Raw genomic sequence first — 24,558 nt, 5'->3', positions numbered from 1 at the left:
GCAAGTTGTGGTCCTAGTTTAACAGCATTAAAGACAATAATAAGAAGATACTGGCACCCAGAGGACTTGGAATACACAGAGGAAAGTGAAGAAGTGGAATTTGACTGAGCTCTGTTGAGAAACCTGAGAAGAACCAGAATCCACATGGTGTGGGCCCATGAGAGCAGCTCGGACTGGTGGGAGCGAATCATGCTGACTACCAGCAGTGGCTGGAGATGTTCCGAATGAAAAGGGAAATGTTCTATCATATCATCTCGATGCTGAAACCCCACATTGTGAGGCAGGACACTAACATGCGTCAGGCCATCCCACCAGACAAGAGGGTTGCAATAGCCATCATGAAACTGGCTAGCCCATCCAGCCTCTGCTACGTTGCAAACCAGTTTTTCGTGGCTGCCTGCACGGTCAGGCTACCAACTCCTCAGGTATGCCAGCTGCTTAAGGAGATCACTGCAAACAAAATTATCCACCTGGCAAATCCGCAGCAAGTCATAGATGGCTTTAATGAGAAGGGGTCCCTGAACTGCATGGGGGCTTTAGACAGAACTCACACGCCAGTGCTGTGCCCTGCAGGAAGGGGGAGGACATACACAAACAGGAAAGGATATGCCTCCATGATCCTGCAAGCTGTGGTAGACTACCAGGGCTGGTTCATGAACATTTATAGAGGCAGTGTGCATGATGCACATCTGTTCAGAAACTCCCATCTGCCTGGCCTCATGGAGAAAGGATACTATGCACCGGGTATGGAGGAGACAATGATCTGCTATGTCGTCATTCCCCTGGTTATATTAGTGGACGCTGCCTACCTCCTAAAGCCGTGGATCATGAACCCTTATGGAGGGAGCGTCACCGACCTGCAGAAGCTGGCTTTTAACTACCACCTATAGAAGTTATAGCAAATTAATGCAAAAACATATATTTGTAACATGGTGGGATGGGAAGGGAAAGGAATGGGAGAGGAGGATTCAGGCAGCTTGTCTTTGGGATTGGGATTGCGTACTGACAGAGAGAGACCAGATAGACCGAGCACAGGAAGGTGCAAGTGACAAGGATTTCAGGGTGACCATGACTGTGCCCAGAGGAGGAGTCAGGACTACTCATTGAGAGTCTGGGGGCAGGGACTGTGGAGCCCAGGTGGTTTACATGCACCTCCTTCTGTAGTACATTAGGAAAGACATTCTAGGAGGTAAATTGGTATTTGATTTCCCCTACTGAAATCTGCAGGGAATGATATATGAGGCTTAACTCACTCAAAAGCGCCATTCATGTGAACACGAACACTGTATCGTGCAACAAAAATGCACCACACCAAAAAAGTGTGTTAAAATTTTCAGGCACTGTACAATAATGCCTGTGTCATCTACACATGCTCTAGGGTCTCAAACTACCACATACCTTTTTGTTGGAACTGGACTGTGGGGATCCTTGCAGGCCAGATCTGGAGCTAGCAGCGTGGCAAGCAGGATTGTGGTAGTTAACACAGCAATAGCTTGCCGCCTGCCATCAACACATGTCCCCAGTGGGGGCTTCATAGCTGAGAATTCAGCAGTGGGACCAGATCCAGCCAGCAATCAGTACCATTGACACCCCTGTTTTAAATTAATAGCCTCATCAACAATGTTTCCTCTAAGGATTAGCGGTTTTGTGAGCACACTGTTTCGGTCCATGAGCGCATCGCTTTGGTCCTCCCTCCCTCTTTCAGCGTGACGCGGTCCGCCGGTAAGTGTCCCAAAGTGTCCAGGTGGGAGCGGGCAGGGTTTGGCCACCACCCTTCTCCATGCTAACTGCTGCCCAGAGCAGTGCAGTGGGGTGCTGTGGGGTATCCATGGGCCGGACACAATCAATTGATAGAATGCAGTGATTCTTCCGGGCATGCACTGCACTTGGTGCAGGGGCACACTGAGATTAAAGTGCCATTTTGGGTGGGTGGAGGGGGGCGGGTTGACATCTGTAAGCAGCCAAAATGTTTTTAACACTATGACTTCCTATGTGAAATCTCTAGGTTTATTTTGTGAATCATATTTGCACACCCAACAGTGTTAACATTGTGTGGCACCTCACAGGACCCTTGAAAAGATCTCAAGAAACCCCAGGGTGCTGAAGCAGCCTGGTTGAGGGTCACTGGTCTACAGACTCCAGAAGTCTGTGCCACATCTAGAAAGATGGTTGGCCATCCATATAAATTGCAGGTATCTTATTTTGGTTGCATTGCATTTGGTTGCGTCGGGCCTGGGGAGCGGAGCAGTTCCCTGGAGCCAGCGGAGCCCATGCCAGTACCAGCCCCCATCCCTTCCTTGCCTCACCTCGGGAGGAGCTGCTGCCTGCCCGGCATGAGGCTCTGCTGGCTCTGGGGAACTGCTCTACTCCCCAGCCCTGATGCCATGTGCCGCCTCACTCCCTGGGGCAATGTGGGGGGGTGGAGCATTTCCCTGGAGCCAGTGGAGCCCACCCCAGCCCCCATCCCTGTCTCTGTTTCTGCCCCCGCCTCAGGGAGGAGCCACTGCCTTCCCTGCCCTGCGTGAGGAGTGAGGAGCTTGCCTTCGGTAAGTGTCCCATGCCAGCCTCGGTGCCTCTGCTGCACTCCATGCCCAGCTCCTCTCCAGGCGGCTGTGCAGCCTTTAAAAGTTTGTGCGTGGCCAGATTTTTACTTGTGCACGGCTGTGCACTCGCGCACCTTAGAAGGAACACTGCTAATCAGTGCTGTGCTCCTGAAACTGAATGGGCAATGGCATAACTGCGGGGGAGTTGTGGGGGGCAGTGCTAGGGGCAACTGCCCTGGGTATCAGCTTGAGCGGTGACTGCTGCTGACAGCCACGTGTTTGTGATCATGACCTGGAAGTCACCACTTACACTTTGCTCCTGGTGCCTGGCCAGGTGCCCACACTGCTGTTAATAGATCTCAATTTCACAGTTCCTAATGAAGGCAAGGCATTGAGTTACACTATATAAAGCACTAACCAGGTGCAAAAAGATCTAAGAAAGGCTGTTCCTGCACAAATTAACAGCCATGTTTAAATGGGTTTAAGCAGTGGCTTCAGTATTGAATTCAGTGGGATTTGGTAAATGGTTACTACCATTTCCATAATTTAAATGGGTACCTTCCTTACATGTTGGCAGCTTAAGTTGTCCATACTGTACTGCATGTACAGGTTTCCCTCACTTTATGCTGTACATGAATTCCTGGACAATAACTCAAATTCGCATAAAAGGGCACCCACTTTACAATGTAACAAATAGGGATACATTCCAAGACCTCAGCTCTACTGACCCCCAGGCCCATTTCTATCCATTTTACGAGATAACTTTGGTACTCACCAACAGCAGGCAGTACACACAAGCACAGGGCCCTATCATAATGGCAATGGCAACTACAGAAACTCGTGTTGCAGAGAACAAGGGAGGAGCACAGATTCACACAGGAGACTATATTTTGGTGCGTATCACTCCCACAATGCACTGCACAAAGCAGCTGACTGTGGGCTTCCACCACACCAATCGCATAAGAGTGAATTTACCTCTCATATAATGAATTTTTGGTATAAAAAGGGTCATCACTTAAGAGTGAATTCGCACGTACAGAGCCTGCATGAAGTGAGGGAAACCTGTAGTTAAGTAGGCTTTGTCTCCTTTCTGAAGTTTACCGTAGTGAACCCCAAGATCAAGAGATCAGGTTTTAAATACTGTATTTACTCGGTTCCAAGATTAGGTTCCCCCTTCTCCCCTCTCCAGTTAACATGGGGAAAAAGTCTTTCTTTTGTCTTGGAGTCAAGTATGAGGCAGTGGGGAAGACAGGTAGCTGCTGCAGGTACGGCTGTTGCCCCTACTTTGCTTGGGATTGGGATAGTTTGTGCTTCTGTCCTTGATATTTTTAAGGTACTGCCAGCTTTCTTAAACTTCTTTTCCCCTTAGCATTCCTTTCCATATGATCTTACCAATTCTCTGAGTTTATTGAGGTCTGCTTTCTTGAAGTCAATTTGTCTTTATTGTATTGTTCTCCTATCTTTCTTGCCAAAGAAACATCACTGTTACCCAGGCTGATACAAATGGATGCGTATTCTTCCTAACTTTACAAGAAGCATTGTCTTTATGGGTGTGGTGTATAACCCCACAACTATTCTCAATTGTGTTGCTTCTTGCAGGAAAGGGCAATCTTTTAGCTGAGCACAACCAGGATAGATACTGACAATAGGTCGCTGAAAGCATGAATAGCATATAAATTATTGTGCAGGGGGGATGTCACTTTTTACAACCAAAGGAACATGGTTAACCAACCATCCTGCATATTGGCAAATTTTCTAATTGTTAAACAATCCTGCTACATAGTATTTGAGGGCAGGAAAGAACAGTCCCTCAATCTCAGATATATTTTTTCAAATCATGGGGACATGATCTCCTCCCTATATGTCATTTCCATTTTGTGGAAAGTCAGATGCAAGATTAGACAGGCCAAGGGCAAGGTGATTTGAATTGCTTTTGTTTGTACCAGATAAAATCTCCCAGATTTATTTAACCTGTCAGCAGGTATCTTCAGCATACTTCCTTTCAGTCCAGATTTGTTGATGCAAGTCTATCATCCAGGCCTGGCTTGGACAACAAGTTGTTGACAAACATAGCTCTTTCCTGTCCTGTTCATGTGCAAAATGTTTTAATTGATTCCAGAAAAGAGTTGGCTAAAAATGTTGTTTTTTAAATGTTCAATTTTTAAATGGAAAAGATTCCCCTTTTGGGTAGAAATAAATAATCCCTTTCTTATAGTCCAAATCCAGGACTTGCTTGAGAACTAGATTTGGGGTTACCATTCTCTTCAGTTAATATCTGCTGATTTCACCATCTAGTCTTTCCATGTGCTGGTTGGTCTTTACTTGTGAGTCTACCAAGAGATTCATAAAAGGTTTTCAGTAATATCTTTTTCCTTTGTAAAGACTTCCCTGTAAAATGAGATTTCTATTTATGCTTTCAGGGCACACTTTCATGAGAGCCCTTTTAGGCCAATGGGAGAAGGTCTTTATTTCAGCCTTCAATAAAACCATTCTGAGTTGGGAAGACTGAGCAAAGTTGTAGGATGTTTTGGTAGACTTGCCATATACAGGTTTTTATAATCATAAAAATAGTTTTACATTGACATGCTCAGTTTCTGCCTAAACTTGTTGCAGATATTCATATTCATCAATCTATACATTCTATTCTCCCCACCTCCAAAGTACATACTAACAAGGAGAAAGCCAAGCTTCATTTGAGACCTGTTGAAAAAGCCCTGGCTTACTATTTAAACAGAATACTTTTAGAGGTTCTCATTTATCTATATCCTGTACAGAACTGGGGAAGTTTAAGATCTATCTTCCTAGGTTCTGTCTCAGTGGATTACTTTGGCCTCTGTGTGTCTACCCAGCAGAAAAATCACATTCTATTGTGGTTAAAGCAGCATTGTCTACTTGGCTTAGTTCTAGAGCTGCTATTTGTTGTTCCAATCTCACTTTTATGTGACTCTAACTCCCTAGCTTTTGCCTCAATCAGATGCACAATTTGCCTGAGCAACCTGACAGCCACTTTTTAATGGGGACCCTTCCTCTCACTGTTCATTGTGGGATTATTGCTTACCAATTTCCCCCCAATATATGCAGAGTCCACTCTGAAGAGAAATGAATGCCACTTGATTGTAACTAAGGTTCTTCAAGATCAACTGCATTTTCATACTTTCTGCTTACTTTCCCCTCTTTCCTGGAGACATACTTGGAACTTAGAGCTGAGGATGTAGTGGAAGGAACTGTGGTACCCTGAGAGCCGTGCCCCTCTTCTACTAAAACATTCCTGAAGAGTGAAGGGAAAGAAAGTAGAGGATCCATGAGCACTGCAGTGGACACTGCTTCCACCTTCTGAGGCTCTAGCTGATGCATCCTATTAGTGCAGACGTGCAAACCCATTCTATAGAGCCTCAGTTGCAAGCAAGTAACCTTCACTTTGTTGGAAACAGCTTTTAAAAACAGTTTAAAAAGATACATGACCTGTCCACACTGGCTAGCAGCTGCCAGCATAAAAACACATTGGTTAGAATCCTTTTAAACATTGGTGGCCTTACGTGATTTCTGAACATAATCAGTTCCCAGTTTGAAATTTGTCTGTTTGAGATATTAAGGAACACAACAGAATGAAATCTGTTTATACAATGCCATTTAAAAATACATTGAATATATTAAAATTGTGTGTTTAAGCACCCAATGGTCAACCTGAATTCTGGCCAAATTTGTGCATGCTTTAGGATGGACTTTTTAAATACAGGGCCACATTCTGTTTTGCAAACAAATTTCATGTTTTCCCTTGCCTTATATTATATACACATTCTGACTTGTACATTTTTCATACTTTTCTGTTTATACAAATTACATTGTTATAAATGAGAGTTAGATTTTTATATGATTCATCCTTATGGTATTTATTTTAATAATTTGGCAGCATCCATTTTGTGTTAGCATTTTCAGCCATTAACACAGTTTTCCTTTGACATGGTTATGGAACAGTTAGAAATTAAGGACCTGAACTATCTTCCATAACAAGCAAATGAAACATCTAAGCTAATGCACCTGTGTATGCATGCATGCACATTGTAGTATTTTTTTGGTGTACGTCAGTTTAACCATGGATCTAACTTAACTGCAGAGATAGATATCCCTAGTGCACTTTTATGAAACTACCGCTCTTTCCTCTATGGTATATTATAAAATTCAGTATTAATTTCTCCATATTGCTTGCGTCCATTCATTCCAAAATGCAAGTAATAAAATTATCTTTCTTGGAGTTTTATCAGATCACTTCCACTGGCTTTTTCTCACCACCATAAGATTTTAATCTTTGTCTGTTTCTTCTTGAAAGCTCTCCTAAATGCCACCCCTGCTCACATCTCAGTGCTTGTCAGTTTTACCAGAAGAGAACTGTGGTGGCAGAGCCTCCAAGTGTTTTTTGACAGGAAGGGGTTTTCTGCTGGTTTAAGTACATCACCTTCCCAGATGACAGACACTCAACCAACTCTTTTGTTAGCGTACTTATATCCAGATAGGGGATTTTTCCAGCAGAGCTCTGTCAGCTAGCGTGTAATCTTTTCACAACCCTCGCTGTTGATTTTTCTGCTGGCAAAACTTTGAAATGGTGGCATAACCTAAAACATAGTTTCTCATTTCCCCCTCACTCGTTTGCTTCCTTTGTACAGTAACCCCTATGATCGTCTTCATTCTTCCTCTTGTACATTGCCAATCTGTTGGCATAGAACAGATAATGAAAAAAATATTCTGTGGGGGCAACATCATCCTATAAAAGCCTTCAGTTCTTTCCTTTTTCTTAAGTAGCAGGTTGCTTGAATGGTTAGAAGAAATTTTTGAGTCCCTAGGGCTTTTGGTAGCTACTTTGTTATAAAATTATCAGCACGCTGCCTAAATTTATGAACACCCCCCAAGCTTAATGTTCTTAATCTACCAATTATTTTCCATAAGATCAATGTTATTTTTGAAGCTTTTACTCCTTATAAAAATTTCTATGACTGTTGTTTTTATGCTCATCTGCTGTGGTTTCCAGTAGAAGCACTTTCCCTTCAGTCTCAGTCAATTTCAATGCTCTTTTCAGTTTTCTTGTAGGAAGTCATGCCATTACCTCTTGCAGAGAATCTAGCCTTTTATTTAGAGCTTCATTCCCTTGGGCTATCCTCTGAGACCTTCATGGGAACGTAATTGTTATCGAAACGAAGGGGATAGAGTTAGGCCCCAAGCGCGGCACTGAGTCAGCTTTGGTTGAAAAAAAATTGTAACAGAACTGGCCTGCTTTTTGTCACATTTAAATTGTGCATGCCACGCTCGAATGGAGCCCAACAAAAAGTTTAGTGTTGAAACAAGATACAAGGAGAACAGATCATTAAAAAAGTGCCAAACAGCTGCAAAAGTGCAATTTTGCTGAATGTTGTTTCCCTTGAGGCCTTTTCTGATGCCTGAGAAGCTACTATATTTACATCCTCTACTGATGTTGCCACTAGACATTTTGGGCAGTGGGACAAGGCAGCTGGAGTGCATTTTTCAAATGCTAAAATAAGGGGGGAAATTGTAATCCTTCAACCCTCTTTAATGTAGCCCCCTAAATATATCATAAATATGAAATCAATCTTATAAAAGCCAAAATGAATTGGCATGTTTGTTTTTTGAAAACTTAAATCTCATTTATGTAAGATTAAGGCTAGGCATGAACTAGGATTGCAGTAATAAACAGCATACTGTAGGTCATCCATTAAACATTCAGAACTCCAATCCTTTGAGTATTATTTCCACACCAATTGCTTTTGCCCGTGTCGCACTTCAGCCAAACTCCAAACCATACATAAAATACTGAGTCTCTTCAGATTTTCATCTGAGCACTTTGTTATCCTAAAGTTTGTCTTTTATTCTTCTGAAGTCCATTTATTATTCCTTTTCTTCTTTTTCATCTCTTTGTATATATTGCCCTTAGGTAAATTTAGTACCCACTAACATTCTTTTTACTTCAGGAATTTCCTGAAGGAGGAAAACTAACAGGCAAATGTTATTTTTTATATATTTTTAAGTGTGGTAGGTGAAGTAGTTAGGTCTTGATTTTTTTGTCTTTGGTATCATACACTACAAATTTGATATTTAACCATCTGTTGGTTTGTTTATGACACTGTTTCTGTTTCAATCAGCTCATAAGAGGTTCCTTTTCTTTTGAATAGGAGTCTCAGTTGTATCTGGGTGCGGGATTACTGCACACTTAAGATCAGACTTTCAGCTAGTGGAAATTCAGTTTGCCTTCACTGAAGTCAGTGGCACTATTCTGATTTCCAAAACTGAGGAAGCTAATCCTTAAAGAGATGGGGGTTTTTCACTTGGTAATTATTTACACCTTTTGAAACAGCTTAAAGAAATCAATATATTAATATTTCCATATTAAATTATCTGAAAATTCTAACATACAGTATAAAATTGCAGGGAAAAAATGTCTAGTTTTTACTGGCTTCATTCTTATTAGTTGTATGTCAGTCTAGTAATCAGGAAATTGGAGAGAGAAGTCATTTCCACATGGGTTAAATAACTAATATTCCTTAAAGGATTTAATAAGCACATTAGTATTTTGACAGGAGGTTTTTTCATAACTTGTACACTCTAATTATAAAACCTTTATTCTATTTTTCCACCTAAGTTGTTTCAACTCAGTAATAGTTGAGTGACTTTTGATCTAGATAATTAAATTTAAGGGATATATTTTAGCCTTCATTGGGTGCATCCACACATGCAGGCATATGCACTTGCAGCAGCTCAAATAGAAGTGGTGCAAATTTGAGCCGGGGTGTTTTACCTCAGCACATGTGCCCGGACATGCACTTTGGTGTGAGGGAAATTGTACTAGTTGGTGCAAAATAGCCCTACCTGGCTCCTCCTGGATCTGCAGCCAGGGGGAGCTAGAGCCTGGGGCCAGCACCTGTATTTGCCTCAGCAGTATAAAGAGCTGCCCTGTGCTGGCCCCAGCAGTATATAAAGCTACCCTAGCTCAGAGCTACTCACTGTCAGGAGCTTTTGGGGCCCAGCCAATTGGTACCTGTGGACACTACCCCTTGTGCCAGCTGGACTGCTGAAGCAGCCCTGAGAGTTCCCTGCACCCTCTACCCACTGCAGCAGTCTGGCAGTGGGGGCTGCTGCCTGGCAATGACCTGCTGCCACCTGTGACAGCATGTGGCCCCAAGGCTGAATGCCTGTCAGAACCAGATGGGGACAGCACGGCCATTAGAGGCATCTGCCACTCTGGGCTAGCTGCCAGTGGGCTGTAGCTACACAGTTGGCCTTTGTGTGGTACTACTGCCATGTGTGCCACCACCTGGCCATCTGGGCAGCTATCACCAGGAAGATGTTCCCATGTGGTGGCCTGCTTTGAACTGTCAAAGCATCCTGGGTGCCAGCTCTGAGCAGGCTCCTCTGCCTGGGTCCTGCCACTTGCCTCCCTAGCAGGAATTCTGGTGTTCCCTATTTAAAAACTGTAAAATCCCTGATAAAAAAAATCCCAAAGTCACTCTTTAAAATTCCTCCAAATCCATGTTCTTCCAGAAGTAAAACAAAAGACAGACAGACCTCAAATCAGTTGGACAAAGTTTTATGGATATATTTACAATTTTAAAGCAATTTGGAAGCCTACCAGTGCCTCCATCATCCTAATAAAATAAATTCTAAATATCTATACAGTTAGACATTGGCTTTTGGCTTTTTTGTCATAGAAAAATCAAAGCTGCCCCTACCCACTTCGCTCACCAGGATGTGCAGTGCTGAGCAGCACTGATATGTTAGTGCCCTGCCCTTGCCTTTGTCTCTCACTCTCAACCCACAGCCTGCCCCCTGCCCCAGTCCACCCCCCCCCCAGCTCACAGACTGCCCCCCCCCACAGGGCTACAGCCCCCCAACAGGGGCCACATGCCCCCTGCCCGGCCCCATCCCTCATTAACTCCCCCAGCTCCCCCAATTGCTGCCTTGCTCAGTCTCAGCCCTCGATTGCTCCCCCAGCCTCCCTGATCATTCCCCCACCCAGTCCCAGCCCTCAATTGCTGCCCCACCCAGGCCTAGCGTCCTGGTACTCTAAAAACAAACAAACAAAATCCTTGCTCCCACCAACTGTAGTGTGTCCATCGGGGTCACTGGGGCCTCACGGCAGAACCCCCCTGTGACCCGGGCTGTAGCTGTCGCATCGCGTGGGTGCAGCATGGCTCAGCCAGGTGCCACACGCTGTCTGGGAACTTGGGGCTGAGCGGCTCTGGGCTCTGGGCAACAGCTGGAGCCTCCCCGAGCTCCCAGACAGCTTGCAGTGCCACTTGGCACCCTGCCAAGCCATGCAGCACCTGCACGATCTGACAGCAGCAGCGCAGGTGCCAGGCGGCTGGGGCTGCTCCCCACTGCCCCGTGCCACACGGGGGAGGGGGGTTCTGCCATAAGGCCCCAGTGGCCCCAACAACTGCTGCTACGGCTGGTGAGTGCGAGGTTTTTTTTTGAGTGCCAGGACCTTGGGGCCAGGCGGGGCAGTGATTGTGGGCTGGGACCGGGCAGGGGAATGATTGATGGGGCTGGGGGAGCGAGTGGGGGCTGGGACCGGGCAGGGGAATGATTGGGGGCAGCAAGTGGGGGTGGGGCTAGGTGGGGTAGTGATCAGGAGGTCTGGGGGAGTGAGCGGGAGCTGCGGACCCCCTTGGTCTCCTTCCCCCTCCTCCAGCCCCTCCCACCCCCTACTTGCCCTGCACAGAGCCTGGGTTCAGGTCCCTGCAGTTGGCATGCTGCTTGACCTGCACAGGCAGGCAGTGTGCTTTAGCACCCGGGACAAGGACCATCCATAGAGATGCTCTGGCTGGTTACCAAATTGTCTCTGTGGAGGACCTGAGAGTCCAGTTGCCTCAGGGCATGGCCCAGAACCATGCCTTGCCCCACTGTTTTGTGGCCTTTATTTTTTTTTTTTTTACCCCAGAGGTCTAACTTTGCCCCCACGTGGGAAATTTGTAGCACGGAGAATGTTTTTTTGTTCCTGTACATGCGTCCTGCAGCATCTCAAAGGGGTTTGAGATGCTGCAAGAGGTACATGCGTGCTCATGTGGGTGTGCCCATTTTGTTCTTAAATTTCCATGACTCTTGAAAATAGTTGTATAATTTATCAGTGCTAGCTAACAAATACCATATTTTGCTTCTATTAAAAATACCCCCAAAGATTAAAGCATTTTTTCTTAAATAGGTATAACAATGCACTGTGCACCTCTGAGGTGCTGGTACAGAGTAATGGAGTAAAGCAGTGATGGCCAACCTTTTCAGCAGGTATTCCATGAGTTTAGGAATAAACTTGAGGGTTAAACTATCAGGTACATGGGGGGAGAAGAGGGTTGGTGATCAATGTGACACCGACCCTCCTTTCCCTCCCATGTACCTGATAGTTTGCACCAGAATGGTGGTAGGGGGGCTTGAATAGACCTACTGAGGAGAGCAGTGGTAGAATGCCACTGAGAGAGGAAGTGTCACCTCCAGCAGCCAGGTTAACCCTTCCCTGGCCCTGTAACCACTGCAGTTTTATATGGCAGTTATGGGGAGACTTGAGCCCCCTGGCCTTATTCCATTGAACTCTTGGGGCTCACATGCCACACACAGCTGCTGCCTGCAGCCTTTGTGTTGTGGCTTGGCCACCTGTTTCATTACTTTGCATCTCTTGGACTGAGAATTAAAAAGACAAGTAAAATAAAATTATTTCTCATTAAACATTTTAAAGAGGTATGTGTTAGACCCTGACCATGCGGCGCCCAACGACTAGGGAGACGATGATCCAATTGCTCATGGATCCTGTTACTCATTAGCCAGAGCAAGCAGGGAGCAAACACCAGTCCACATAGCTCAAAACAGCTTTATTTAAAATGGAGACAGCTTTGGACTAGCTCCCAAAAAAACCAACAAACCGGGGAGTCACCCTGAACAATAGTTTTTTCCACATTTATACACCTTGGCTCATACTTATTAACATTCACTCCACCCTCGTCCCTCCTTTGGTTCCACCCATTTCTCTTCCCATTTCAATCTCCGCCTCTGTTTGCTTCATTAGCCTATGCATTTTGTTCATTTACATGCCTCTTTGCTAAGAGCGCATACATAAGATGTTGACCCCTATCTTCTCCCGGTCAATTGTGGTTTCTTGTTGGTTCTTTCTAGTTTCTTGCTGACTTCAGCACCATCTCCAAGGCCATACTTCTGCTTTGTCCCCTAACAATAGCTGTTGTTCTGTATCTTGTTTTTACACAACACATCATACACTTTGCACCCTATCCTTTTGTTAAAAATCTGCTTACTTAAAAAAGCATTAGCAAAGTTTTAATATATAATCCAGCCTTGTGACCAGAAGCTTTTCTGAGACACAGGAAAAAGGCTTCATTCAGCTGCACACCCACCCAGTACTCCTCAAAATCCATATCGTTACCCTAACAGTATGGAAAAACACTGCTGTGTGCTGGTGGTCTTTGGCAAGATAGCCTCAAAGCTACAGGATTCTGTGCGTCCCTTATTAGCTACAATAGCTTTGTTATTTTATGACCACAGCTGTAACAGGTGTCTTTCCCCCCATGACAACCTTAGTTGAGCCACCTTGCGAGCTGCTTTCAGTGATTCATTTATCATGTGTCCAGCAACAGCTTCAGGGGACACAACAAGCAGGGCCCTGCCCTCCTGACAGGGTGCTGCCTTCATTGCCATATACGCTGTACCTGCTGGTGCTTCCATGCCCAGGGATGGAGTAGCATTCTGGCCTCTGCAGGACCTCATGAGGTAGCACCTACAGTGCTCGTGACATTGACATATGGACTTGCATGCTTGGGCAACTGTATGCCAAAAGCTGCCTGAGAGCTGTCACTGGAGTCCCTTGGAGCATCCCACTTCCCCCTCCCTAGGCAGCCCCTTCAGTGGGAACTCTCTTAATGGGGCTGACCCCAGCTGCACCTTCAGCACCCATCTGGGTGGCACCCTCTGGGGCTGGGTGATGCGATGTACCCAAAGGCAGCTCTGAGGAAATATGACCCTATGGGATCCAGGTGTCATTATGGGGTACAGCAGGGCTGAGGATTCCTTTTGGGGTAGTGACATTGGAACCCCCAGTCTGGGCGTAACTGGGGGGAACTGGGACAGAGAGCTCAGTGGAAAGTGGCACTAGGGCACATGGGGTGCATGACGGCTACCTTGCTATATTTCTAAGGGCAAAGGGCAATTACAAGGCCAGTCTCATTCTGGGTTCTCTGAACTTAGAGTTTGCTGTAGGTAAGCAGGTCCCAGACCAGAACTGCCAGGCCATGACTGGGCCCGGGCACAGGCATAACTAACAAGTTTTGAGCCTTGGGTAAAATTTCTCTACATCCTTAGGTGTGTGTGTATGGACTTGGATGGTTGTCAAAAGTCAGTGAGAGGATGTCAGTCTTACCTGTACTGGGGAGGTAAAGACCCAAGTGCTGCTGTTCCTGTATCTTGCACTGGACTGCACAGGGCTGTTCTTCCCCTCCTCTGTCTAAAGCTGGGCACTGGGGGGTGTTTTTACCCTTTCTCCCCCTCTAGCTGGGTACTGGGAGCTGTTCTTCCCATCCCCTCCCTCCAGCTGAGCACTGGGGACTGTTCTTCTGCCCCTCCTGTCCTCCTGGATGGCACCACAGGGGTCTTCTCTCCTCCCCCCTCCCCCACCAACCATATAACAGCTGCCCATGCCACTTACAGCGCACATCCTGCAGGTTGGCCATCCCTGGTGTAAACTGTGTAGAGATGGTATAGTCAATCATACCATTGGCAAGGGAAATATTTGTAGCTGCTATATTTGCATATGATGCAGAAGAGTACTTCCTATTAAATATTCTTGATCTAATTTAAGGTTCATAGCTAGGGAACAGCATAACTAAAATATGTTTTCTCTCTTGTTCTATAAGTTGCCAACTTGTACCAGATGTACACAATGCTTTAAGTAGTTTCTCTCTGTTGCATTTTGGCAGAGGACATACTATAATGCATACACCTGTAACTCATCCAGGACTGCTTATAGGGAACTTTACAGCACAAATAAAGCTATCTTCAAATTTGCTAGTTTGTTGGGCAGGACTCTGCTTGCCTGTTACACCAAGTAACTTGTTCTTGTTTTATTGAAAAGTATATTTTTATATACTCTTTTGAAAATCTTACCTTTTATTTTACTTTTCAAAATCAAATTGATTCTTTTTACCCTAAGTGTAACATTTTAAAGAGTAACTTAGGGCCTGATTATTTACTTATTTATTTAAATGTTTTAATTACTTGGGCACTTATGGCTTGAACTTGAACAAAAATATAGCTTGAACTTGGTTGAACCTTTAAAAGCTCCTAAGCACCTTTAAAAATCAATGGAAATTAGGTACCTTAGCAATGCTGAAAATCCCATGAGGTTCTTGCCTCTGTGCCTAACTATCTTAAGCACTTAAGACTCCTGAGACTGATTTGAAAATGGGACTTAGTGAAAATTTTACTCCCTTCAACACCTGAAATACAGACCATCCACTGCTGAAGACTTCTCCAATGCTGAAGTCTTCAGTACTTTTTTAAAGCTGTATATTGTTGCTCGTTAATGGGAGTCTTCATAATCTTATCCTAATGTTTTCATGAAGCTGATAGCATCCTGACTTGTAATAATGAAGTACAAGTGACTGCTCAAACTGAAAACTCCTTTTAGAATCATAGAAAATTAGGCTTGGAAAGGACCTCAGGAGGTTATCTAGCCCAGCATTTCTCAACCTGTAGGTTGTGACCCAAAAGTGGGTCATGAGAATATATGAAAGGGTCGAGAATAAACTTCAGAAATGGATTCTCCTTCAAAGGAGAAAAAATGCAGGAAACCATGGCTTTTCTCTTGCAGGCTGCCAGAGTTCCAGCCTGCGAGGGGCTGCTTGCGGCCCCTCATGCCCCACACACCCATCTCATCCTCCACACATTGGGGTGGGGGGGCTGGAGCCTGGGGGTGGGGGACAGCAGGTCAGGAGTCAGGGGCACTGGGTTGGGGTTAGCCATTGATGTTTACAAATGAGTGCTGGTACAAAAAAGGTTGGAACCACTGATCTAGTCCAACCCCCTACTCAGGCCAGTTGCCAGAGTTCCAGCCTGCGAGGGGCTGCTTGCGGCCCCTCATGCCCCACACACCCATCTCATCCTCCACACATTGGGGTGGGGGGGCTGGAGCCTGGGGGTGGGGGACAGCAGGTCAGGAGTCAGGGGCACTGGGTTGGGGTTAGCCATTGATGTTTACAAATGAGTGCTGGTACAAAAAAGGTTGGAACCACTGATCTAGTCCAACCCCCTACTCAGGCCAGTACCATCCCCAACTAAATCATCCCAGCCAAGGCTTTGGCTAGCTGGGTCTTAAAAATCTCCAAGGGTGGAGATTCCACATCCTCTCTGGGTAACCTGTTCCAGTTGGTTACTACCCTCCTAGTGAGAAAGTTCTTAATACCTAACCTTTTGTCATTATAATCGCTGGCTACCAACAGCAGAATTAAAAAAAAATAGTATCTCTTATGAAATAGAGGCATAAAAGGGTAAAAGGAAGGAGAGGAGGTCACTATGAAGGCAGTTCATCTATCTGGATTTTTCCTTTGATTTTCTCGGTTAATCCAAAGTAATTCATTACCATTTCTATATAAAATTGGCAGCCCTATGTAAGTTTTAAACTTTATTAACTTGCATCCTGTGTTCCATCCTTAGAATGGCTTTTTAATGTTTAATATTAATATTCTTTAGCCCTCAAAATTGCTGTGGCTTTGTTGGCAAAGTCTACTGCCCTACGAACATTCCTACAATAGTCATCAGTCTGAAAGAGGTTTTGGCTATTCAAGTGCGTGTGTGTGTGTGTGTGTGTGTGCGCGCGTGTGTGCGCATGCAAATGCATGTCTGGGTTGCAAAAATTGCTTCCTATAACATTCAGGGATCATTATGACTGGTTTTTCTGAATGAAAATCAATGCCTGATATGTATTTTAACAATCATTCTTATTTGTAATGAAACATGATTTGTTACACAGTTTCAGATGTTCTATTCCCAGTCTACATGTCACACTATTACCAGGACATTCAAAAACAGAAGGGCTCACTAAAATGTGGTTCCTGTAGACATGTCTGAATGTCAAATTTAGTGCTATAAAAATGAATCAGGAGGGCTAGGAAACTATCTTTACTTGTTATTCCTATAGCTTTTAAAATTTTCTGTGCCTCTGTATAGTAAGGGGGAAAATATTTTTTTTCTGTAGGACTAAAGGGGAGGGGGGAAGATTTATTGTGTTAGGACCAAAGGATCCCTGCTGGTCCCTGTTGGACAGGGCTTGTTCGCTGATTCCCAGGGCATTACAGATATTGTTTGCATCTGTAGCCTGAAAATCAGAACTCCTTTAGAAACTTATGCAATCAATGCCTGAAAAGCTTTACAATGAACAAACAGAAATACGCCCAGTAGCAATTCTGAGAGTAGGGGACAAGCAGATTAGCATCCGGTCACCTCCCTTTTGGGGAGAGGTTACAGCTGCAGCTACAGCTGGTGGCTGGCCACATCATCAGCATTGCAGCAGCTGCTTCTGCCCAGGGCGCAGAGCTGCTCTGTAATGCGTCTCCCTTTTTTCGCCTGGTCCCACTCACCACTGCCACCTAATGAAACTTCCGTTCTGTTGAAAGTGTTGTTGGTAACTTAGTGTGTCTTTTTTTTTTTTCTTCTTCACATTGAGTGAGCAGTAACATGTCCCTACTTGATAAGAGTGTTGTTCTTCTGGAGGTACCATCTTTTGGCAGAGATTTAAAATTGGTGTGTTAGTTTTTGAAGAACCCAGGGTTCCTTTTGGAAGGGTAGAGGATGTTGCTCCCCATTTCCTGGATGAATTCAAATTTAGCCTGACCTGTCTGTATTCCGTGGGACTTTTAAACTGAATACTAGTGACTACTCTCCTTAAGTGTGCACGAGCGCTACTGTTCCAGCCAGCTGTTTTCCATTAGTAACTTTTTGCTTTTTAGGCTACATGTTTTTATTTTCTGGATGTTCAGACAGCTGTTCTCATCTTAAGAACAAGTAGAACAATTGGAGAGATGTACCTTATTTCTGATGTTAAAAAAATATTTGCAACCTTGTTTTAAACAACTCTGTAAAGAAAGTGGCTGGGGTTAGAAAGTTCAAATTTGGCAGGGAGAAGGATTTGGGGAAATGAGATGCACAGAACACTATCAAAGAAAGCAGTGCTACAACCTTGTATACTTGGGTAGAGTCCTGTTGATTCCTGTGGGCATCTAAAGGGACAGAGGGCTCACCAGCATTATAGGATACAATAAGATCAGTGCCTGAGCTGTTAGGGTGAGCCAGTCTGCATATCCAAACTTACCTTTGTGCTTAATTTTATGATGTAGGTATGCATACTTACAAGTCACATACTAATAATAAAACAAGATAATTTCAGAATGTGGGTATTTTTCAAGAATAATCAGAAAATGCCAGAATGCAAGTGACAGCCATAGTCTTACCTTTGTCCCTTACAAGTTTTCAGCTGTAAATTGTGCATTTGCACACAATTTTTCAAATAAGATAATGTGCAAGATTTTTTTTCCCTATGCCTTTGGATACAAAAATGACAGTATGTTTGATATAATGGGATTCCTTCATTGTAAGATAATAATAGTTTAAAAATGTATGAGTATGCTGTTGCAGGCTCCAATCCAGGAAGTTATTTAAGCATGTGGCCAGCCTTAAGCACATGATAGTTGAACTGAGGTTAAATTAGGGTGACCCTATGTCCTGTTTTTGCTGAAGCAGTCCCCTTTTAAACACCTGCCCCAGATGTTCCATCAGTGCATTCAAATATATGCTTTTGTCCCATTTTTGATAGATGCCCAGTAGAGGACTGTCCCTCTCCCTTCTCCCCCTCCCCCATATGTACATAACTCCTCTTTGCTCCTCCCCTCTTTCCCCCCCCCCCCCCCCCCCCCCCCCCCCCCCCTGTCCCCCAGCTCAACTGAGACTAGAGCGTGGAAACAGTTGAGCCTGACAGAGAGTGCCCTGTTTTACAAATGGAAATATGGTCACCCAGGTTAAGTATCTTACTGTTTTGTATAAAATATGCTATTTTTTTGTCTGAATCTGGTTTTTGAATGTAGTTTGCATGTCTGTCACACTTACCAAAGATGTGGATACATTTAGTAGGCAATAGAGAGTGTATTCTTGCACATGTGTGTGACATGATAGGCACTGATCTGGCAGTGGTCTCCACACAAGCCGATCCTTATGCTTTTATAGATCCTTTGCAGGTCAAGGCCACAATTTGTGAAGTACTTAGGAAATCTTGATGAGAACTGTTAAAAGTAACTTATATGCAAGATGTGATGTTAGTAATTTCCCTTCATTATTTGGCCATTTTTCATAGTTTCTAGGGTCAGAAGAGACCTTGAACAGATCCCCTGGGACCAAGGGACCAAGTCCGAGCCCCTGGCCTCGGCAGGAATGAGTGCTAGGATCATAATACCCCAGGCCAAATATCTATCCAACCTCTTCTTGAGGTAGGGGAGAGCACCACCTCCCTTGGGAGCCAACTCCAGAACCTGGCAACCCTGAACGTAAAGTAATGCCTCCTGATATCAAGCCTGAACCTGCTCTAGGTCAATTTGTGGCTGTTATTCCTTGTTATCCCAGGTTGTGCCTGGGGGAACAGAGCTTCACCTATTTTCCACTGGTCCCCGCTGGTGAGCTTATAGATGGCCACCAGGTCACCTCTCAGTCTTCTCTTGTGGAAGCTGAATAGATTCAGGCCCTTTAGTCTATCTTTGTAGGGCCTGGCCTGCTGCCTCCTGACCATGCAAGTGGCCCTCCTCAAGGTTAGTCACATCTTGAAGTGTGGCACCCAGAATTGGATGCAGTACTCCAACTGTGGCCTGACCAGTGCCACATAGAGAGGACGGATCACCTCCCTGAACTTGCTTGTGATGCATCTGTAGATGCACGACAAGGTGCAGTTAGCCTTACTGACCGCTTCCTCACATTGATAGCTTAGTCCATCCTGGAGTCAACAATGACTCCAAGATCCCTTTCAGCCACTGTATTGTTGAGAAGGTTATTCCCCAGTTTATAAGTATGTTGCAGGTTCCTTCTCCCTAGATGCAGCACCTTGCACTTGTCTGCATTGAATTCCATTCTATTCTCATCTGCCTCCCTCTGTACCCTGTCTAGATCTAGTTGGATTCTGTCCCTCCCCTCCAGTGTGCCCACTTCTCCCCACATCCTTGTGCCATCAACAAATTTGGACAGCGTGCTTTCTACGCCCACTTCCAGGTCGCTGATAAAGATGTTGAATAGCACAGGCCTGAGGACCAAGCCCTGGGGAACTCCACTGCCCACAGCCCTCCAGGTCAAAAACTACCACTCTCTCTGGGTGCGACCATCAAGCCAATTTGCCACCCACCTAACTGTGTAGGCATCAATGCCACAGTCACCTAGTTTTTTTTTATTGGAATGGGGTGAGAAACAGTGTCAAAGGCCTTCTTGAAGTCCAGGTAGACGACATCCACCTCAATGCCTGCATCCAAGGACCTTGCGACCTGGTTGCAAAAGGAGACGAGGTTATTCAGGCAGGATCTGCCTGCAGTGAACCCACGTTGGTTGCCCCTGAGCATAACCTCCCATACTGGACCCCTGCAGATGTGTTCCTTGATAATTTTCTCAAAGGTCTTCCCAAGGACCGAGGTGAGACTAACTGGCCTATAGTTACCCAGGTCCTCCTTTCTCCCCTTGTAAATGGGGACCACACTGGCCCTTTTCCAGTCCTCTGGGACCTGGCCAGAGCACCATGAGTGCTCATACAGCTGTGCCAAGGGCCCTGCTATGAGCTCTGCCAATTCCCTCAGTACCTTCAGATGAAGAGCATCCAGACCTGCTGATTTATACACATCCAGCCCCTCCAAGAATTTCCTAACTAGATCATCCCTGACCCTAGGCTTGGTGTCGTGTCCTCTGAGCCTGTCCATAATCCTAGTGGGGGAGTTGTCTTGGTCCCTGCTCAGAAATATGGAGGCAAAGAACTCATTGAAGAGATCAGCTTTTTCCTTTGCTGCAATCACCAGATTGCCAAGCCTGTCCTGTAGGGGCCCCATATTACCTGGTGCCTTCTTACTCCCTATGTATTTGAAAAAGGCCTTTTTGTTATCTTTAATTCTGGTCACCAGCCCTAGTTCCATCTCTGCCTTGGCCTTCCTAACCGGCTCCCTGCAATCACAAGCAATGGAGGTGTAATCCTCCTTGGTGATAGCTCCTTGCTTCCACTGATTGTATGCCACCTTTTTTGCCCTCAGGCCCTCCTGGATGCCTTTACTGAGCCAAGGGGGCTTTTTAGCACTCTTGTCCCCTTTGGTTCGCATTGGAACTGACTCCCTCTGAGCTCGGTGGATCATTTCCGTAAAGAACAACCACCCGTCCTGGACTCCCATCTCATTGAAGCTCCGAGTCCCCAATGTCTCTCTTACTAATCTCCTTAGCTCATTGAAGTCGGCCCTCCTAAAGTCAAGGACTTTTGCCTTACTGCTTACTTTCACCACCCTGCGCTGGATAGTAAATTCCAGCAGACGATGGTCACTAATGCCTAGGTACTTGAGCACCTGCAGATCCCTCACCAAGTCATCGCCTGTGGCAAGCACCAAGTCCAGCAAGGCATTTCCTCTGGTGGGATTATGTACCTCCTGGGTTAGGTGGAAGTCTTGTATGCAGGCTAAAAACCTACGTGAGCTTTCAGACCTGGCTAACTGATCCTCCCAGCAGGTATCTGGGTAGTTTAGGTCACCCATGATAACTACGTCCCTTGTCCTTACAGCCTCTGTGAGCTGACCTGAAAATTCCAGGTCCAGCTCATCCCCCTGGTGAGGCAGTCTGTAGTAGACACCCACTATCAAGTCCCTTTCCCCATGACCCCTTTGCATGCTAACCCAGAGTGCCTCAGTTTGCCCCTCTTCTGAACCTGTCCTAATCATTGAGGACATGTACTGCTCTTTAACATAGAGCACTACACCCCCCACCCTTTTCTCCCTCCTCTGTCTCATCTATGCAACTTATAGCCCTCAATGTCTACTGTCCAGTCGTGGGTAGAATCCCACCAGGTTTCAGTAAGCCCAGCCCGGTCTGGGTTTTTGCGAGCTAGCAGGAGGGCAAGTTCCTCCTCCTTATTCCCCATACTTCTAGCATTTGTGTAGAGGCAATTGAGATCTCCTATGGGTGTTCATGCTGCCCTCTTGTTCCCAAGCTTGCCCGGGCCCTTGTCGCTTACCTGGTTTGTTCCTTTTCACATCACCTGGCTTGATGTCGAAGTGCCCTCCTGTACCTCTCTATCCCCATCTCCTGATGAACCTAGTTTAAAGCTCGCCATATGATATCAGCCAACCTGGAAGAGAAAACACGCTTACCTTTCAGGGAGAGATGTAGCCTGTCCCACCCTAGCATGTCTCCTGTGCAGAAGTCCAGATCGTGGTCGAAGAATCCGAAGCCTGCCCAGTAATATCAGCTCCGAAGCTGCTGGTTGACCTCTCTGATGCAGGCCTCATGGCGCTGTCCACATCTGCTCACTGGAAGAACAGATGAGAAAACCACCTGTGCTCCCGTCTCCTTAAGCTTGGCCCCCAGAGCCTTGTAGTCTCTCATGACGCGGTCCGGACTACTCCTGGCCATGTCATCAGTGCCCACATGGATAAGGACCAAGGGGTAGTGATCAGAGGGCCGGATGAGGTCCAGGATCATCACCATGATGTCCCGAATCCGAGCTCCGGGCAGGCAGCAAACCTCATGTGCCATGGGATCTGGGTGACAGATGGGTCCCTCTGTTCCTCTCAGGAGGGAGTCGCCCATGACAAGGACCCAGCATCTCTTCCTCTGAGTGTTCAGGCATCGCTTAGTCTGCGCCATGTGTGGAGAGTCATCGGCTCCTCTGGAGTCATCCTCACCTGCCTCCTCCTCCAACGCTGCCAGGGCCTTGTACCTGTTCTCCAGTTGTACTGGGGGGACCAACGCCCTGGCCCTGGTTGTAACTGTCTGCCATATCACTGCATCGAGTTCCTTCCGGGGTGCCTCTCCACTAGGTACTTGACCCTGCAGAGAATGGAAACACCCATGAATTTCGTCCTCGGCAGCCCTGACTCTGGTGTAAATTGGGGACAGTCCTGCTATTTTTCTTTTAATTTAATAAAATAGGAAATTTGTAAAACAAAGAAACAAAAATTATAAATGTCCTTGCAAGTGTCCGTTAGCTGTATGGGATTTATTTTACTCTGCACCTCACAATTCTATTCAGAAGGCCAATTTCTTATTAGCCTTAATGCTGTTCTTACATTAGAAAACTCACTGCAGGTCATTTCAGAAGGGAAAACTATAACCTATAAAATGTGATTAACCTGTTGTAAAGAAGTCCAATAATCTCAACAGTGTTATACTATTTAGGTTAGATATAAAGTTACCAGTATTGCCAAATCATTTGTACTCTCTTGTGCTGTTAACTTTATTATCGGTTTGATCAATATTACACAGCTGGGACGTTCTTCCACTATATACATGAACACAATTATATTTTCCCAGCTATATTGTAATCAAGTTATTTACTTTCAGAAGTCTGTAGCTTTACTTGGTTTCTTTTGTTGCTTGCCAAATTAAATTTTTTTTTTAAACGTGAGGTGGGAGAGTTAATAACTTAGCACGTTTTGAAAATGAGCATGTTTACCTGAAGCTCTTAAGACAGAAACTGAACTAGCACTGAAACTTGTACTTCAGTACAGTGTATTGGTTTAATGAAGTAACCTATGTTTGAAAATAACATATGGAAACCCTTTCTAATTTAAATGCAGGTCTTGTGCTTTCTCTAATGCTGTTAACCATTTACAATAACCATTGGAATACATAGACCTTTGCTATGCCTTTTAATTATTAAGTGCTATTGTTGAATTATTACGTAATGTTTTGTGTGAATATTAGAAGCTAGCTATTGTGATTCATTCTATAATTACTTTGGATGCATGCTGTTTATCATTTATGTGCATGTGGTGTTGATGATTTATTTTACTTATCTTTAAAGGCTATGGTTAAGAGTTTTATGAATGTCTACCAACTTGCAAGCTCCAGAGTCGCTACACTAGAGAGAGAAATAGCATCTCATCGACATCACATTACAGTTCTGAAATCAGAGCTCCAAACAGCTTGTCTTCGTGAACATGAAAGCTTACAATCAGTAAGTTTGCTTTCATATTTTAATTTGTTTGTATAATTTGGATATTTAAGTTACTAGGATATATATACACTTACGTTGCTGAGTGCCAATATGAATGTATGGTCATATTTCATTGTAAATTTACATCATAGTTTAATACAGCAATAAAAAAGCACTATTATGATGCTTGATGTGCACTGATAGAGTAGGTGGAAAGCAAAGGAATAATTTTTATCATCATATCTTATATAAAGATTTGTGTGGTGTTGCCAAAGCAAAAAATGTAGTGTCATGATTTCTTTGTCTTTGGCAGTGCAGCTGACAGTTGGATTTTGGACCTGAAGCATGCAACTGTCTAAAGATAGCGTCCCATTAAGCCAGAATGTTATTAATTATGCGTATAACCAAAATGGTAATTAGAACATGTGATTATTCTCTGTAGGCAACTACTCTAATTCATAATACATATCTAGCTGGAGAAATTTATTGTGATTTAGTTGAAAGATTAACATCCAGTTTCAAGAATCATTTTATGTCTAAAATGGTTGTTCACAAAGATATTTGGACTCATTTAAAGCTAATAAGGTGATTCACCAGATCTGAGAACTGTCTCTAGGGGAATTATTGAATGCAGATGCATTTGTGTCACGCAGGCATTAGGCAGACAAATAAACTGTCATAGTTTATTTGTCTGGAATGAGATTTGTTGGGTGTATAAATTGTATAGGATTAATAATTTTTTTAAATTTCTCTTTCTTCATCCCTTGTTGGAATAAGGGATAAGGTCATTGTTATCTTCCCCCCCCCCCC

General features: G+C 44.7%; 1 protein-coding gene across 3 annotated transcripts in view; it reads left to right on the top strand.

The window, feature by feature from the left end:
• Positions 1-24,558, top strand: part of CCDC171 (coiled-coil domain containing 171) — a 323,890-nt gene that overhangs the window by 267,492 nt on the left and 31,840 nt on the right. For all 3 annotated transcript variants that reach the window (XM_014518841.2, XM_014518840.2, XM_006021333.2), the window contains exon 25: positions 23,617-23,769. In XM_014518841.2, the coding sequence (XP_014374327.1) occupies positions 23,617-23,769 (153 nt within the window). The remainder of the gene's footprint in view (positions 1-23,616; positions 23,770-24,558) is intronic.

This window comes from Alligator sinensis, unplaced genomic scaffold (assembly GCF_000455745.1).
Source record: "Alligator sinensis unplaced genomic scaffold, ASM45574v1 scaffold917_1, whole genome shotgun sequence".
Lineage (NCBI taxonomy): Eukaryota > Metazoa > Chordata > Crocodylia > Alligatoridae > Alligator > Alligator sinensis.
This window is presented reverse-complemented; position numbering and strand designations above follow the sequence as displayed.